Raw genomic sequence first — 17,574 nt, 5'->3', positions numbered from 1 at the left:
CCTATTAGCTAATAAACAGGCTTGGAAGTCTTAGATTTTGATAGGAACCTGTCAGTTTTCATTTCACAGCGGACAGACACCCTGGTGGGACATCTCTCCCGCCAGCCTGGCCCAGTCAGGGAAAGCCTGCCTCAAAATTTATCGGCGATTACTTTGCATCTTTGAACGTGTGACACGCACAGATGGTTAAAACAATTATAAAGCTTGAATTTGGAATGTCACCATTTACTGTCCCGCAACTTCCGTAGGGCTGTGAAGCATTAACTTGAAGAGGATCAGAAAGCTTTGCTATCAACCAGCAGTAGATAACGAGCTGACAAAAGCTGAGGCCTTGCCAAAGCTGGTTTGGCGCTGTTCCAGTAAAACTTGCTTATCTTCCCTCAGAGAAGAGAACTGGAGGGAGGTTTTTACGCCCTTGGATCTAGTCGCAATCTCTGTGGCAAATATGGGCTTGTGGGAAGGAGTCTATATGATTGCTAGATAAAAAACGCCAAGGGAGGATGAGGTTCAGCTCAGTGTACCAAGGTGGCAAAAAGTGTATGTCTGAATCAGAAGTATCAGAGGGGAAGCGCAGTTAGTCTGTATCTTCAAAAACAAGAAGTCCTGGGGCACTTGAGAGACGAACTGATATTTTGGAGCATCCGCTTTCATGGGCAAAAGACCCTCATTGTCCACGAAAACTTCTGCTCCAAAATATCGGTTAGTCTCTAAGGTGCCCCAGGACTTGTTGTTAGCGTATATCTGGGTGAGTTGCATATACGAGCATCGTTCTCAGGCTGACGCTGACTTCTGGCTCGTTGGTTGCTAGCTGTTGCAGAACATGATATCCTTGCATGCCCTTTCAGAAGCTCTAGGTGGGTTGTTCCCTCCTTGGCTGTGTCAGGTTATGTTCAGAGCCATCAAGTCTATAGGGGTGGAAGAATCCCAAGCATTGTTATAGGCTGGGGACCGACTGGCTCAGTAGCAGTACGGTGGAAAGAGACCTCGGGGTTATGGTGGATGAAAGGCTGGATATGAGTAAACAGTGTGCCCTTGTAGCCAAGAAGGCTAGCAGCATATTATGGTGCATAAGGAGGAGCGTTTCAAGCAGATCTGGAGAAGTGGTTGTTCCCCTCTATCCGGCACTGGTGAGGCCACATCTGGAATATTGTGTCCAGTTTTGGGCCCCCCAGTATAAAAACAATGTGGATGTGCTGGAGCAGGTTCAGTGAAGGGCAACAAATGATTAAGGGGCTGGAGCACAAGACCTATGAGGAGAGGCTGAGGGATTTGAGCTTGTTTAGTTTACAGAAGAGAAGACTGAGGGGTGATTTAATAGCAGCCTTCAACTTCCTGAAGGGGAGCTCGAAAGAGGATGGTGAGAAATTGTTCTCAGTGGGGTCGGATGGCAGAACAAGAAGCAATGGTCAGAAGTTGAAGAGGGAGAGGTGTAGGTTGGATATTAGGAAAAACTACTTCACCTGGAGGGTGGTGAAGCACTGAATGTGTTCCCTAGAGAGGTGGTGGAATCTCCATCCCTGGAGGTTTTTAAGTCCCGACTTGACAAGGTCCTGGCTGGGATGACTTAGTGGGGGTTGATCCTGCTTAAAGCAGGGGGCTGGACTAGATGACCTCCTGAGGTCCCTTCCAGCCCTCAGATTCTATGATTCTATAGGATGAATCTGGGCACCCACTCTAGGCCCCATGGCAATGCCCCTGACTATCCTATGGATGGGAGGGGCTGGAGGATTCCAGGGGTTCTGGGGTCACCCCCCACAACTCAGTACGTAAGTGGTGGGAGCCTGGGTGGTCCCTCAGCCTGCTCTGCCCCACCTCACCCTGCCACCCTCCCAGCCCACTGCGTTTTCCTTCTCCATGGCAGCGGGAAATGGGGGAGCCCCGGAGCCAGAGCTTTGTACTTCTACTGCCACTGAGAAGCCACACGCAGCAGGCCAGAAGAGGGCAGTGTTGTGGGGCAGAGTAGGCTGTGTGGTGCTGGGGGGATCCCCCCTGCTGCCATGCCCAGCCCCCATAATCCTCTGGCTAGTAGAGCAAGGGGTGAAGCAGGGGGTGAGGTCCCAGGCCCCGCTCCTCTCTTGGGATGGCCCTGGTTACACTTAAGGTCCCTTGTGCTAAACCCGTGGTTCACAACCTTTGCACTAGTGCGGACCCCAATCAACCTCCCAAGCCGTTGGCAGACCCGCATCAAAATCCGTTCTAGTCACGACATACACTTCATTCAGTAAAAAAGGAAAGGTAAATAATTAACACTAAGGGGGTGTCTACACTTGCATTCCTCTTTTGAAAGAGGTATGCAAATGAGGCATAAATTTGCATACTTGGCACCTCATTTGCATATTCTAATTTTGAAAGAGCTTCTTTCAAAACAGAGAGCCAATGTAGATGCTGCTCTTTTGAAAGCAAACCCCATCTTTGAAAGAATCCCTTTATTACATGGGAAGAAGGATTCTTTCAAAGATGGGTTTACTTTCGAAAGTGCAGCATCTAGACTGGCTTTCTTCTTTCTAAAGAACCTCTTTTGAAATTAGAATATGCAAATGAGGCACTGGGTATGCAGATTTATACCTAATTTGCATTTTCAATTCACCTCATTTGCATACCTCTTTCAAAAGAGGAGTGCAAGTGTAGATGCACCCTAAGACATTCCACTTGTGGGGGCTGCACTCTGCTGTTTGGTCTTTCTCTTCAGTGAGCCTGATTTCAGCTTGTGATGGGGTTCAGGGGCCCCCTGCACTGCACCCCGTCCGCTGGCAGGAGAGACTCTCACTCAGCAGGTACAACCGCAGGTTTATTAGGCAACAGATGTCCAGTTTCTCACAGAAGCAACAGCATAGCAGCCAGAGACAGTCCTTCCAACCTGTCCTGGGGGGAAGACCCCGAGGGTGCCCCTCTGGGGTGTAGCTTCCCCCTCCTCCGGCTGGCTGCCTTGCAGCTGTCCCTCCTCCTAGCCTCTAACTGCCGCCCCCGATTCAAAACCCAGCTCAGCTCCTCCCTGCTCTTTGTTCAGGCAGAGGTGTTACCTGCCAGTTGTAGCCCCAGGGTCATCCTTAGCCACTGGGAGCTGCTGCTTGCCTCAGACATCCAGCCTGACTCACACATGCACTCCCCCAACTCCATCACACAGCTGCAGGTCCCTGCTGAATGTCTAGGTAACGTGCGCAGGCGTCTAACCGTCGTGAGTGTCCGTCACACCAGAGCTGTTGGGATGGCAATTAATAATACCATTGGAAGATGTTTAATTTAAAAATAACCATTGATTGTAACTTTGCGATCTAGTTAAAACTTATTTTCAGTGGTCCTTTTTGTGGATCTCTTCTTTTTTTCATGGACGCCCTGCTGATTCCCAGGGTCCATGCACCCCACGTTGGGAGGTGGATATGGGGTTTGAAATGTTCTTGTTCAACTATGTCAAATTAGAAACCCCCTTGTTGTCCTACCAAGGCTTATTAGGAGCAACAGGCTGAGAGGCAAAGTCAGTGGATGCCGGAGTGTGGGGAAGACCAGGCTGATATAATAGGAAAACAAGACCTGTGGCACCTTATAGAGCCACAGATTAATCTATATATATTAGCCTATAAGGTGCCACAGGACGTCTCATTTTTGCTGATCCAGACTAACTGACCTTACAAAGTCGCGGACGGCCCTGAATGTTCCCCTTTGACTTTCAGCTCTGCACTGAAGCTGCCGAGTGAGAGGAATCTGGGTGAAACCCAGCTTGCTGTCCCGGGGAAGCGACTCTCGCTACAGCCAGAGAGGAGTGGATCCGAGGTGCTCAGAGCCACCTGCGTGTGTCAGCGGAGAGATGGAGAAACTAGCCGATTCTGCTGAGCAGAGTCAAGAAAAAGAGATGCTGCCTCTGTGTAATGGGCGCCCTGAGCCAGAAGGGCAGATGGAGTCTGAAGAGATTCATCACCAGGAGCCTAGGTCAATGAATGGCTTACCTGGCAGTGGAGCTACAAGGCGAGGAGGAGACACAGGTAACCACAGCTGTGTGGTCAGGGAATCGGCTGGGGCCGGGGAGACGTGTTGGCCTTCACAATTGCTCCTTCTGCTGCGGGGTTGTCGTCTTGCATTTGCCCGGGTAGCAAGGCTCAGCTCAGCCAAGAGACTCCTGTGGGCCTGCACCTGTAACTGCCCTTTTCTATGTGGATGACCAGGTCTGGGTGGGTAAATGTACCTCGTTTTAAAGAGCAAAAGGCAATGAAATGTGATGCAGGAAGCCCCAGGCACCAAGGGTTGCAAAATATCCATGTGTATGAACTACAGGCTGACCCCTCTCGTCGGGCACCCTCGGGACCTGACCGGAGCTGGACCGTGGGAGGTCAGTATTGTTTAGCACACTGCCAACATTTCCACTGCTCACTGGGCTGTGAGAAGCCACTCAGGGGTAAACTGCAGCTAAAGAACAGCACAGAACACAGAGCCAGAGCTGGTGTCTGGAAACAAACTTTATGGGGCCATGGGAAACTTAACCACATACGCTGATAAGTGGTTGTCTGGCTAACTGAAATCATGCCGGATTATGGAGGTAGCCAGCTGAGAGTTCCGGATTAGAGAGGCTCAGCCTGTACACGTGGACATGCCAGGCCCATTTACATGCACGCTGCTCAAATTTAAAACACACAGTGCACCGCTGGAGGATTCCCCAGCTCTTTAAAGAGACGCTAGCCCTGTTCCTGCATGCTACCACAGCTGCATGTGAAACACTTGGCCATGTCCTGTGTTCATTCCATCCCTCCTTCCCTCTGTTTAACGTAAGGGCCGGGCTCCCAAATGGGAGACCATAGGAATCTTTGCAGACTCCTGTGTATTTATGCACCAGCACAGGGACGTGCTGGGTAGGGTGCTGTGCTGACGCACAATGACGGTCCCAGCCCTGAAGACTTTACAGTCTAGCTGCGTCGGGGGCCCCGCTTGCGTGTGGCAAAGAGCCAGGTGCATGGGGACAATGTGAAATTCCTGACTTTTGAGGCAGAAGACGTTCAGAAAAAGGCCCCAGAACTGATGCTGGAACATGAGCCATGTGAGAAGGGGTTAATAAGACTGGGACTTTTGAGCCTGGAAAAGAGACAAACAGAGGGGGGATAGGATAGAGATCTGTCAAATCACGACTGGTGTAGAGAAAGTGAATAAAGACTTATTTGCACAGGATGAGAACTAGGGGTCACCAAATGAAATTGATAGGCAGCGGATTTTAAACAAACAAGATTTCTTCACACTGTGCACAGTTAACCTGTGGAACTCCTCGCCAGAGGATGTTGTGAAGGCTAAGACTCGACTAGGGTTCAAAAAAGAGCCAAATAATTGCATGGAGGATTGCTCCATTGATGGCTCTTAGCCAGGATGAGCAGAGATGGTGTCCCTAGCCTCTGTTTGCCAGAAGCTGGAAATAGGTGACCAGGGATGGATCACTTGATGGCTCCCTGTTCCATTCATTCCCTTTGGGGCACCTGACATTGGCCTCTGCTGGCAGACAGGACACTGGGCTAGATGGACCTTTGGTCTCGACCCGGTGTTGCCGTTCTTATGAGGTCTGTGTCTGCAGCAGTGTTCCCTGGGCCTTCTGAGACCGTGGTTCTGGGCCTTCAGGGAAGGTGGGTGGAGACAGAGCTGGTTTCCCAGCCCCTCACTGGCTCACAGTGGGGATTTCTTTTGTTCACTGGGTGTCTCCAATTTCTTCACTTTTCAGTGTGTCGGGGCCCGCAGGGCTGTGGCGCTTTCTCAGCAGGAATCAGCCTGAAATGTCACAGGGACGGGTAGTAGCTACTCCTCCCCCCGAGGGGTGGGCTTTGTGTGTTCAGTTGCTCTGGGCTCAGAGCTGCCTGCCCCACGGCAGAGGGTCCAGGTGCAGCTGGACCTGGAAGGAGGGGTTAACTAGCCCTCTACCAAAAGTGGAGAGCCCGGGAACTCGGTGGGATTCAAAGAGGTCTCTGTTAGGACCCTGTGTGGTTTAAACTAATATCCCTGAACCCACACGGGCATTGCCCTGCCCGTGACGCCAGTTGATCCCTGGTTCTTTGCAGCTCCGATGCTGATAGTCACTTTCTCCCAAACCGCTTGTGTGGAGCAGCCCAGCGGGTGTCCACAGCTTCTCTTGCAGGTTGTCTCCCTCCCTCCAGGGGCTCCTGGGTCTGTATCGCTCTGGTCTGTGTCTCCTGTGTCGCTGCAGGTCTGTTGATCACTGTCGTTGCTTTGGCAGGTGAGTTCCGGGCCCGCCTGCCCTCCTCTGTGCTTTCCCTTCGCTTGCACGTGTGCCCCTCCGAGCCCAGCCGCGGGCTCAGGAAGGATTCCCAGGAGACGTCGTGCCGACTCCATCGCTCCCACCATACCGCACAAACACGCTCCAGGATCAGTGGGCTGAGTGTCTTTTCCCCTACCAACAAACTAGCTTGTCTGCCCAGCGTTGCTCAGGACGGGACTTGCTGGTGCAAGTGTCTTTGAGAAAGGCTTGATTAGCCAATGTACTGCAGCACAGCTGGGAGTTAAATTTGCTGGTCAAGTTGGAAGTGAGATGGGAGGTTTTCCCCCTCTGCTGTTAAGGGCTCTAGCTGGGAGACCTGGTGTGCTGCTAAATGCGGTTCTGGATGGAGGTTCACATCATCTCAAGCTAGAGAGAGGGGGTGGCAGCGTGTTTCCTGGATGGAGAATACACCTGGATGTTCTAAGTGTGTCTGTGGGGCAGAGTTAAGGTGACCTGGATGGCGAGAATGTGAAAGGCAGCCTCAGCACTGTGAATGTGAAGCTTTTTCTAGATTCACCACCCACCAGCCTTCGTGTCAGCCATTGCCATGTTCCCCTGGTTCCCCCAACTGGGGCCTGGCAAAGAACAGCTGTTCTACTAATTCCCTCATCATTAAATACACAGGCAGTGCAGTGCTGAGGCTGCCTTTAGCATTCTCGCCATCCAAGCCACCTTAACTCTGCCCGACAGACATACTTAGAAAGTCGAGGTGTATTCTCCATCCAGGAAGCAGGCTGCCACCTCCCTCTAGCTTGATAAGATGTGGTTCCTGATGGAGCCCTTCAGGCTCATGCATGAATAGCATTCAGTGTCGTTTCCATAGGACACAGTGCAACAGTGGGGCAATCAGACCCCCCACTCTTCTTGAGGATCCCATTCCATTCTGGCACAAACGGTTTGGCATAACAGCTACCCAGCCCCTCTCAAGCTTCGGCCCCTGGTATTCCTGAGGCAGCTGACTCTCCTGGTATTGCTAGACCCAGTTTCAGGGAGTCTAAATATCCAAACTTCCCTTACCTGGGATACAATCTCTTCTCTCCCCCCAGCCCCTCAACACCCCAGAAACCAGCACTGTGCGTGCTTCTCTCACTCGGGCTCACACGCAAACTGGAATTGTGCACTTTGCAGCGTGGGGTTGAGTGCACTATGCCGTATGTGACTGCAGCAGGCCAGTGTCACTGCCTGGGGGCAGAGTTAAGGTGATTTGGAGAGCGGAGTGATCTGAACTCTGCACTGCTTGGTTACTAGCGACCTCAGAGATGCGCTGTGCTTGCTAGTCCCTTGTTGGGCAGCGAGGGAATTAAATAACACTAATGGTGTTCTTGGGATGTGCGCTGGGGCCTCATTCCGGCTCCTGTTGCGGTCAATGTAGAGCCGGGGTCAGCAACCTTTCCGGGGTGGAGTGCTGAAATTTGACCTTTTGACCTCTACATATAGTCAGTGCTGGTGATGCTTTCTAAAGTCACCAGTAGCCCTACAGCTTCATTCATAAAAAAGCTGAGGCAGAACTGTACCACTTAGGTGGTGGTTGGTGGCATTAGCTGGTCTTTTGTTAATCCGCAGGCTCCCAGCTGCATTGGGGGGGAGGACCAGGACTGAGCTTCCGCCTCTCTTACCGATGAAAATCTGCTCACGTGCCACTCTCGGCACCTGTGCCAGGGGTTGCCGACCCCTGCCGTAGAGCATCTGTGTGTTTTCAATAGGCACAGTATCCACTAGCATTTCTTAAACAGTGTTCTGCGGAACACCGGTGTGCCACGAAGGACTCCCAGGTGTGCCACGAGCGTTTGGGTGAATACACCGATGGTCTATATTTTCTGTTACTAAAACCAGATCCCCTGTTACTACTTCAATGCGGTGAGATCTGATTAAATCCCTTCGTGGTGGTGTTGCTGGATAGGTTGCTGTTTTGGGTTTTTTTGGGTCTGATGACAGTTTTTTGTTGAAGAAAATGTTCATGGGTGTTCTGCCCAAAAGTATTGCTGGGCCTTCCGTGGCCTCAAAGTTAGGAAACGGCAATAAAACAAAGTACCCTCTTGTGGCCCTGCAGGTGCGCTCCCTCCGGTGTCCTCTTCCGTGAAACTTGCTGGTGAACACTGAGTGCTACCCAGCCATCAGCCCCGGGATGGCCGGTTGACTGTCCCCCTCGGCCAAGGGGCCACATGGGGTCTGCAGGGTGGGGGGATGAGAACCCAGGAGTCCCGCCTGGGAGTCCGGGCAGAGGGTCAATGCTTGTCCCTGCTGTGTGTTGGGGAGTGGTTGGGGGCAGGGCCTGCCTCAGACCCAGAGTCCTGGGCTCTGATAAGGGGTCCTGGCAACCCAGAGCTCTGTACTTAAAGGGCTGTTCTCCTGGGGGGGCAGGGAACAGGGACTGTCTCACCCTCTCTCTCATTTCCAGTGGGAGTATGTAAGCCACCTGTGGCCTGCTCCAGTGCCTGGCTCGCATTCGAAGGGAAGTGCTACTATTTCTCCGAGATCGAAGGGAACTGGACTTACAGCCGGAGCAACTGCTCTGCCCTGGGGGCCTCCCTGGCTGCAGTCGACACCCAGCCAGAGCACGTGAGTCCCTGGAGTGGTGTCAGGCCAGGCGGCTGGTGCTGGAACAGTGCCAGGGCTCCGATTCCCAGGGGATTGAAGCTGGCGTGATGGAGGCCAGGCTGCGTCCCAGCCCTATGCCAATCTAAATAGGGATATGAATGGTTCAGCAGTGGAGGCTGGAGCAGCTCCCTGTCTGCCCCTGTTTAATCGGTGAACCATAGCGTTGGACCATTTAATTAAGCAGGGTTTTATACCCATACGTCCAGCTGCCCCTCTCCCAGGCAGAACCCCAGCTCTGTGGGCACTGCCAGCTCTGTTCCCACCCTGCGGAGGGCTGCCCATCTGCCTGGGCTCCTCTGACACCGAGACGCTGAGAGGATGCAGCCTGCATCCCGCCTTGGTGAATCGGGGCTGCCATCTTGGCAGCGTCGCCACCCCATGGGCTGCCGGGGAGGGCTGGGAGAGCCACTCCTGCAACTCCATGTGCAAAAACGACACCGCCGTGTGAGCGGCGTAAACGGAACCAGTGGATCACCAGCTCTCGTGACACCTCCCTGGGCCCGGCCGGCAGGAGACTTGGTGCAAACCTGAGCCAGTGGTTACAACACCGGTTTCCACGGTCGTTTTAAAATCGAGTAACATCCCACCTGCGTGCTGGCCGCTGATGCTGCACAGGGCACGTCGGCTGGATTGGGGGCAGGGGCTGCCCCCTCGGTCAGCCCAGAGCCAGCACCCGTGAGCTCCCCAGCGTCGCCTCCAGCTCCCCGCTGCTCTTGTTGCAGGACTTCATGCTGCGCTACAAAGGCTTTCGCGACCACTGGATCGGGCTCCAGCGGGAGGAGGACAGCCAGCCCTGGAGATGGGTGAACGGCACAGAATTCAACCAGTGGTGAGCGCTCCCCCAGCGCCGGGTCCTGCTGGCCTGGGACAGAGCTGGTCTTGTCCGAGACCAGCCTGCTCCTGGGGGCAGCACGTGGGAGCTGGGCTCTCGGCTTCTAGGCCTATGCAGTGCTGATTCCTCTCTGTGCTCCGAGATCGCCACCCCTTGCCCCTGGGGCGTCGCACAGCTGGCTGGGGTTGGGTCTCTCTATACCGGTCGTTTGCTGTGGGTCTTGGCTGGCAGAGCCTCTGCTCCCCAGCGGAGGGCTGGGAATGCCCAGCCCGGCTATGTCTGTTCTGGGGTCTAAGCTAGCTGCCTGCTCTGTCTCTCTCCTCCCCGCTGTGCTAAACAGCACCGTAGCCAGTAACTCTCTGTGCTGAGTGTCCTGGCCTCTGCCTTTGCTGTCACTGGCTGCTCCTCTCTCTCTGCTCCTCCTGTGGCAGCGTTGGCTGGTGCTGGGTCCCTGGAGTTGCTCCAGTTATGCCCCGGGCAGGAGGAAAACGGGTGGCTGCAGCTGACTGATCCCTGCTAGAGGAGCTACTCCTGGCTCTGTCTGCTTTCTCCTGTGTTTCCGGCCGTCGCTCCTGCGTCTCCTTGTCTCTGCATCAAATACACATGTACGTGCTGCTTGTGGGGGGGCAGGTGCGGGTGGCGAACCCTGTTAGAGTTGTCCTGGCAGGAGGGAATTAGACATGTCACTCACTAGAATCCAGGGTTGGACGGGACCTCAGGAGGTCACTGAGTCCAGTTTCCTGCCCAAAGCAGGATCAACCCCAACTCAGTCATCCCAGCCAGGGCTTCAAAACCTCCAGGGATGGAGATTCCACCACCTCTTAGGTAACACATTCCAGCGCTTCACCACCCTCCTGGGGAAGGAGTTTTCCCTTATATCCAACCTACACCTCCCCCTCTGTAACTTCAGACCATTCATTACTCCTTGTTCTGCCGTCCGTCACCACTGAGAACAGCCTCTCTCCATCCTCTTTCAAGCTCCCCTTCAGGAAGTTGAAGGCTGCTATGAAATCTCCCCTCTTCTGCAAACTAAACAAGCCCAGATCCCTCAGCCTATCCTCGTAGGTCATGTGCTCCAGCCCCTGAATCATTTTCATTGCCTGTCACTGGGCCCTCTCCAATGCATCCCCATCCTTTCTGTACTGGGGGCAGGCAGAACTGGCCACGGTATTCCAGATGCGGCCTCCCCAGTGCCAAAGAGATGGGAACAGCCACTTGTCCAGCAACCACCCTGCCCATGGTGGGAGGCAGAGGGCTGCTCTCATTCTGCCCTGAAATAAAGCGCAGGTGAATATTCACCCTGCCGTTGTCAGAGCCTCCCCCGATCCCTTCTAAACACTGGTGATGGGGAACTGAGAGGCCTGGGTTCTGATCCCAGCCTTGTCGCAAGCAGCTGTGCTGCCTGGGGTAAGTCCCTTCACCTGTTATTGATGGGGGAAATTCCAGTTACTGCCCTGGGGATGTGGTGATGGGTAGAGCCCTGCGCAAATACAAAATGGGTGTCTGCATCTCTATCCAACCAAATGAGCCTGAGCTGTCCTCATCCATCGCTGGGGGTGCTGCTAGAAAACAGACCTGTCTGTGGACTGTGCTGGCAGCCCCTCGTGGCTTGTTCCTGACAGGCCCTTTGCACCTCTCCTGCAGGTTTCAAATCGGAGGGGGAGGGCAGTGCGCGTATCTGAAGGAATCCACCACCGTCAGCTCCTCGCGGTGCTCTATGGAGAGACACTGGATCTGCAGGCGAGCCCTGAAGTGACGTATTAGAGCTGGGCCGGGGGCTGGAGGTTCAGCACACACCCTGCCTCCCCCCCCCTGCCCCCCCGGCACTGCTGTAACTCAGTCGACTGCACTGTTAACTCAACAAAAAAGCATCTGAGATGAGCCAGCTGCTCCTGCTTCAGGGCCTCCGAGACCCGTCCTTGGGACCAGACTTTCCCCAATGGAAAAGCGATGCTCATAACCGTCCATTAGGTGGTGTTCTCGAGTACTGACTGCAAAGACAGCAGGCTGGGTTAAGCATCTTGGGGATTCCTGAGCCAGCTGGCTGTCACCAGAGACCTCTTCCTCTGCTGCGCCTGGGCGATAAGACAGGCAAATAAGGACCACTGCCTGCAAGGTGGACCAGAGCTTCGAAAGGGCCCTACTGCACTGATATCATAACGCCACCTCTAGGGAGTGCACGTGGGGTCTGGGTTCCTGGCTGCTAGATGCAGAGCCCCTGGGCTACCACCCAGCCCCATAAGCTTGGGGGCTGGGCTGCTGCTGTCCTGTCACCTGGCCTTTATAGCCCAGGTTACGTATTCTGGGCCACATATGGGACCCACCATGGTGATAAGTTGAGACCCACTGAGTTAGAGCCAGATGGTGTCTGTGCAGACCCCGTCTCTCTGCCCAGTGTTCTTGTCAGTTTCATGGCTTCTCAAGTGCGGCTGTGAAATTGACAAAGGCTGGGCAGCTCCCTACTGTGAGGGGCAGGTCTGGCTCCTCACTGAGGCTGTTTGGGATGCCCATGCTCTGTCAGTGTTGTGTGCGCTCAGGGCACACCACCCTTCACGTGCCCTTGCAGTAAGTGCCTGTCACGTGAGTTGCACCAGCATTATTTAAAAAGAACAAAAAAACCTCCCATGAAGACCAGTGGGATCCGGCAGCCCTGCATATGGGCAACAGTAAACAAAAAGTCTTGTGGGTCACGCGCACCATTTTGGGGGGCCACGTTTAGGGAACAAGTTGCACCTCTCTGAGCTGGAGACCTAGGAATGTTTTGCAGGGCACCAATCGGGAATGACCTGGGAGAGATCCAGTGTCATATGAGCTGTTTGAGGGGGACAGAGGGGAGGGACACTCCACCCACAATGAGAAGAGTGAGGGAAGGCAACAATTGTATATACGTCAATTCCAGCTAATTGTGTGTCTAGGATCAGCTTGCCTGGCCTTCCTCCAGTCCATCTCCCTCACTCCTCGCGTGTCAGAGTACAGAGGTCAGCTGTTGACCCCAGATAGTTCAACATTGTGCGTCCCAGCTCGGTGTGCAACGTGGAACCCGAGAAGATCTATCCGGACCGGGTCGCTCTTCCGGGTGGTGACAACTTACTGTGAGCTGGACTTGCTACGGCAGACTAGTCACTGCCTCAGTCTCCCGTAGAACTTGCAGCCTCCTTGTAGGTGGTAAGGAGGCATTGGCACTTGGTCTGCTTGCAGCCCCACACTCTCCTGGAAAGCCAGAATTGTGTGGTGATCGCCAGGGCACTGACCTCTGATGGGGGTGGGGGGCCAGGTTCTCCAGACCTGCCAGCCTGTTTACACGCAGGGAGAGACACTCCTTGGGTACTGCACAAAGCCTCACACTGTGTAGCGACTCGGAGTGCCTCTTCAGCTTGCACAGATGTAAACACTAAGATGATTTATTTCAATGTGCTATTTATTGCCAAACTGTATTTTTGACAGCTCTTTTTTGTACAGTGTTCGCCATGGGCTGTCAAACATTAGATTTGCACTAGTTTTGCAAGATGATTTGATTATAGCAGTGTGTTAAGAGCTGTGGTGCCTGGCTTGCTCTGCTCTGAACTGCACAAACTGAATCCATCATAAGACTGCGAGTTTGTTTTGCTCAAACCTGACTGAGATTGAGGGGCGTGAATGCACCGTTCAGTTAACAAAACGGTCCAGGCAAGTTAATGGCAAGCCCTTACCACAGACTCAAGGGGTACAATTTTGGGGGTGAATGGGCGGGGGGAAGCTTTGTCAAGTGTTGGGTTTGTTTTTGTTTTTTTTTTTTTTGGGGGGGGGGGGGCAGCATGGGGTGGGTATGGCCCGCCCCCGAGCCTCTGAGGCTTCTTGAAGTGTGTTCTAGCCTAGTGTTTCTTAGGCTATGTTTACACCAGACATAGAAGTTGACCACAGATATGCAATTTTAGCTATGTCAATAAAGTAGTTAAAATCGACATTGTTGCGGTCGACTTCTGTGTCTGTCTCCACAGGGGAAGGTCTCCGGGAGCGTTTCTGCCTTTGACCTTTCTTACTCCTTGCCACTCGCGAGAAGCGCCAGGGTCGACTTTGTTCCCTGAGAGCGCCATTTCGCACACAGGTGAAATCAAACCCTGGAAGATCATCCCTGAGCGGGTCGATCTCCCGCAGTAGTGTAGCTGTAGCCTTAAACGATGCGCCACAGATAACTGGTGTTCCATGAACAACTCAGAGGTGTGCTGGGAGCGTTAGAAAAAATACCCTGACAGTCTAGTTTCTGTTGTTAAAACTAGATACAATGCTGCTGCTTCCTGCTATGAGACCTGATGCCAATTTTTATTTTGAAGAATATTTCCACAGGTGTTCTGTATAAAAAAGGAGCATGATTTGGTGTCCTGGGGTCTCAGAGTTTAAGAAACACTGCTCTGTACCCCACATTTACTGGCTTCAGTCCAGGCCACTGACCACAAGCAGTAAAACCACTCCTGCCACTCAGGGCAGTGAGGCTTAGCCCCCGGCCAGTAGTCACACACCTATCTTTAGCAGGGGTTTGTGCTTCTCAGAACTCTGCCCCAGCACCAGCCTTAGTGGTTAAACAAGAATTATAGAACACTAGAACTGGAAGGGACCTGGAGAGGTCATCCAGGCCAGTGCCCTGCCCTCATGGCAAGACCAAGCACCATCTAGACCATCCCCGATAGGTGTCTGTCTAACCTGCTCTTAAATATCTCCGGTGATGGAGATTCCACAGCCTCCCCAGGCAATTTATTCCAGTGTTTGACCATCCTGGCAGTTTGGAAGTTTTTCCTAATGTCCAACCAAAACCTCCCTTGCTGCAGTTTGTCCTGTCCTCAGAAGCCAGGGAGAACAAATTTTCTCCCTCCTCCTTGTAACACTATGGCTACATCGAAATAGGCTATTTTAATGAATAACGTCTACACGTCCTCCAGGGCTGGTGCCATCGACGTTCAACGTCGACGTTGGGCAGCACCACATCGAAGTAGGCGCAGCGAGGAAACGTCTACACACCAAAGTAGCACACATCGAAATAAGGGTGCCAGGAACAGCTGCAGACAGGGTCACAGGGCGGACTCAACAGCAAGCTGCTCCCTTAAAGGGCCCCTCCCAGACACACTTGCACTAAACAGCACAAGATCCACAGAGCCGACAACTGGTTGCAGACCCTGTGCATGCAGCATGGATCCCCAGCTGCCACAGCAGCAGCCAGAAGCCCTGGGCTAAGGACTGCTGCACACGGTGACCATAGAGCCCCGCAGGGGCTGGAGAGAGCGTCTCTCAACCTCTCAGCTGACGGCCGCCACGGAGGATCCCGCAATTTCAATGCTGCGGGATGCGCAACGACTACGCATTCCCTACTTCGACATTGAACGTCGAAGTAGGGCGCTATTCCCATCCCCTCATTGGGTTAGCGACTTCGACGTCTCGCCACCTAACGTCGATGTTAACTTCTAAATAGCGCCCAACACGTGTAGCCGTGACAGGCGCTATTTTGAAGATGGCGCCGCTACTTCGAAGTAGCGTGCACGTGTCGACGCGGCTTATGGTTTACAAAATAAAAATCTACATTCCACAGTATCAACCTCCAGGGAAGTTCTCTAATAGCCCCTGAGCAGCCAACCGACCTGAGCCAAACTGGGCAGCGGAGCCCTCTCCTCATGGCAGGTGGAAACTTGGTAAATGTTTGTGGAAACTTTCACGGACCCAGACAAAACATATTTGGATTTTCCCCTTTGTTCTCACTGTCCTCACCTCCCATTCACACAATAGCCCGGGAGGGAAACTGCAAAATGTTCAGTTTCTAAAACTTACATTTTTGGTTTATTAAAAAAAAAAAATTATTCATTTAAAAAAAAAATTCAGTGGATTTTTGGCCAAGGCTATGGGCTCTCCTGCATGAGGAAAATTTCCCTGGTCTGTGCTCCAGGACAAGGAGTCATCACAGCCACCCAGTCTAATAGCTGGTGTCTTCAGGCTTAATCGTGTAGTTTCCAAGACGAGAAGACCAAGAGCTCTTATCCAATCAGAGTCCAGCTTTGCGTACCATTGTGAAGGCAGGAGGGTGGTGATGACCCACAGGAAATGTCCTCTGGTCTGCAGGCCCCACAGAGCCTCAGTGTGGGTGGTTTTGACACAGCTTCTGCCTTCTCAGATTAGCTGTCCCTCGCCCACGGCTTTTTCCATTCCCTCAGGGGTCAGTGTTTGAGCTGGGAGCAGAGCTGCCTGGGCTACCACGTTTCTGCCTGATCTAGAAAATTCAGTGTTCTGGTTCAAGGCAGGACACAAGGAAATGAGGTGGGGGGACCACTCTGGTCTCTTTGCATGCTGTAGGCATCCCAGTGATGGATTATCTCCAGGATCTACCCAACCTGGTGCAGAGAGGGACCACTGTGAGCCCTTTGCATGCTGTAGGCATCCCAGTGATGGATTATCTCCAGGATCTACCCAACCTGGTGCAGAGAGGGACCACTGTGAGCCCTTTGCATGCTGTAGGGATCCCAGTGATGGATTAGCTCCAGAACCTCTCCCTCCTTGTGCAGGGGAAAAGCTGACCTCTTCAATTCCTGTCAATCCCCATGCTGAGGGGTCCCAGCACAGTCTCTTCCAGCTTCATTTGGTGTCTATGGCCTGCTATTCATGGGTTCCTTCCTAATTCCTTGAAAGGCTCTAGGAGGGATAGACCTGCCCTTCCCTTAGCCTGCTAGTAGCTACTTGGATCAACAAGTGAGAAGTGAGAGAGTCACTGGGACAAATAGGGTGTGTCTACACTATAGAGTTATTCTGGTATAGTGACAGAGAAGTAGCTGTGTTAGTCTGTATTCTATCAAAGCAAAAAAAAGCAGTCAAGTAGCACTTTAAAGACTAACAAAATAATTTATTCGGTGATAACATTTCCTGGGACAGACCCACTTCTTCAGATCATAGCCGTACCAGGACAGACTCAATGTATAAAGCAGAGGTTCAAAAATTGTTATCAAGGTTGGCAAATCAGAAGAGCAGAGGGACGGCAGGAGCGGGGTATGGGGAAGTCAAGAGTTAGTAAAAACAAAGTATGTAAAAGAGTCCTTATAATGGGGCCAGGAAATCGCAGTCCTGGTTCAAATCACAGGTTAATGTGTTGAATTTGAATATAAATGAGAGTTCTGAACACTCTCTCTCTAAACGATTGTTAAAATGCCTTTTCAGCAACACACAGACTTTCGGTCATTAACAGAAGGGCCCACTCCATTAAAGTGGTGGCTAACAGGTTTGTGAATTAGGATTTTTTTAATGTCTGTTTTGTGTCCACTTTGTCCAAGAGTGTTTGTCTGTCTGTCATATACATGGGGTGTGGGCATTGTTGGCACATGATGGCATATATGATGTTAGTTGAGGAACATGAGAATGTGCCTGTGATTCTGTGAAAAACCTGGTTAGGTCCAGTGATGGTATCTCCAGAATAGATATGTGGACAAAGTTGGCAACCGGGCTTGTTGCAAGGAAAAGTTCCAGGATTAGTAGTATTGTGGTATAGCCTGTGGTTGCTAGTGAGGATCGTCATAAGGTTGGGAGGTTGTCCATAGGTGAGAACAGGCCTGTCACTTAGTGTATTGTTGACCACTTGTCATTACTTACAGACCCCACTGAAATGCATCATTAATGACCTACACGCTATCCTTAATCAGGATGCCACAATCCAGAAGGCCCTAGGTGACAGACCTGTTCTCTCCTATAGACAACCTCCCAACCTTATGAGGATGATATGACTGTGATCTGAAGAAGTGGATCTGTCCCAAGAAAGCTCATCACCTAATAATTTATTCTGTTAGTCTTTAAAGCGCTAGTTGACTGCTTTTTTATTCTGGAGTCGTTATTCCAAAATAAACTATTCCAGAATAACATGTCCGCACTACAGGATTATTCCAGAATAGTTTATTCTGGA

The 17,574-nt window shown here is 52.3% G+C and overlaps 1 protein-coding gene across 10 annotated transcripts in view; it reads left to right on the top strand.

Annotated features, from left to right (window-relative positions):
• The window catches only part of LOC142024940 (C-type lectin domain family 2 member D3-like), a 43,029-nt gene extending 29,651 nt beyond the window's left edge, over positions 1 to 13,378 (top strand). For 5 of the 10 annotated variants that reach the window (XM_075017309.1, XM_075017308.1, XM_075017311.1 and 2 more), the window contains 5 exons: positions 3,669 to 3,977; positions 6,071 to 6,199; positions 8,640 to 8,800; positions 9,562 to 9,668; positions 11,316 to 13,378. In XM_075017309.1, coding sequence (XP_074873410.1) covers positions 3,803 to 3,977; positions 6,071 to 6,199; positions 8,640 to 8,800; positions 9,562 to 9,668; positions 11,316 to 11,427 — 684 coding nt within the window. In that variant the 5' untranslated portion in view covers positions 3,669 to 3,802 and the 3' untranslated portion in view covers positions 11,428 to 13,378. The other 5 variants (XM_075017314.1, XR_012648534.1, XM_075017307.1 and 2 more) reach the window with 5 other exon arrangements.
• Positions 13,379 to 17,574: the final 4,196 nt, after the last annotated feature.

This window comes from Carettochelys insculpta, chromosome 22 (assembly GCF_033958435.1).
Source record: "Carettochelys insculpta isolate YL-2023 chromosome 22, ASM3395843v1, whole genome shotgun sequence".
Classification (NCBI taxonomy): Eukaryota; Metazoa; Chordata; order Testudines; family Carettochelyidae; genus Carettochelys; species Carettochelys insculpta.
Note: the sequence above shows the minus strand (reverse complement) of the source record. Positions and strands in the feature narration are given on the sequence as shown.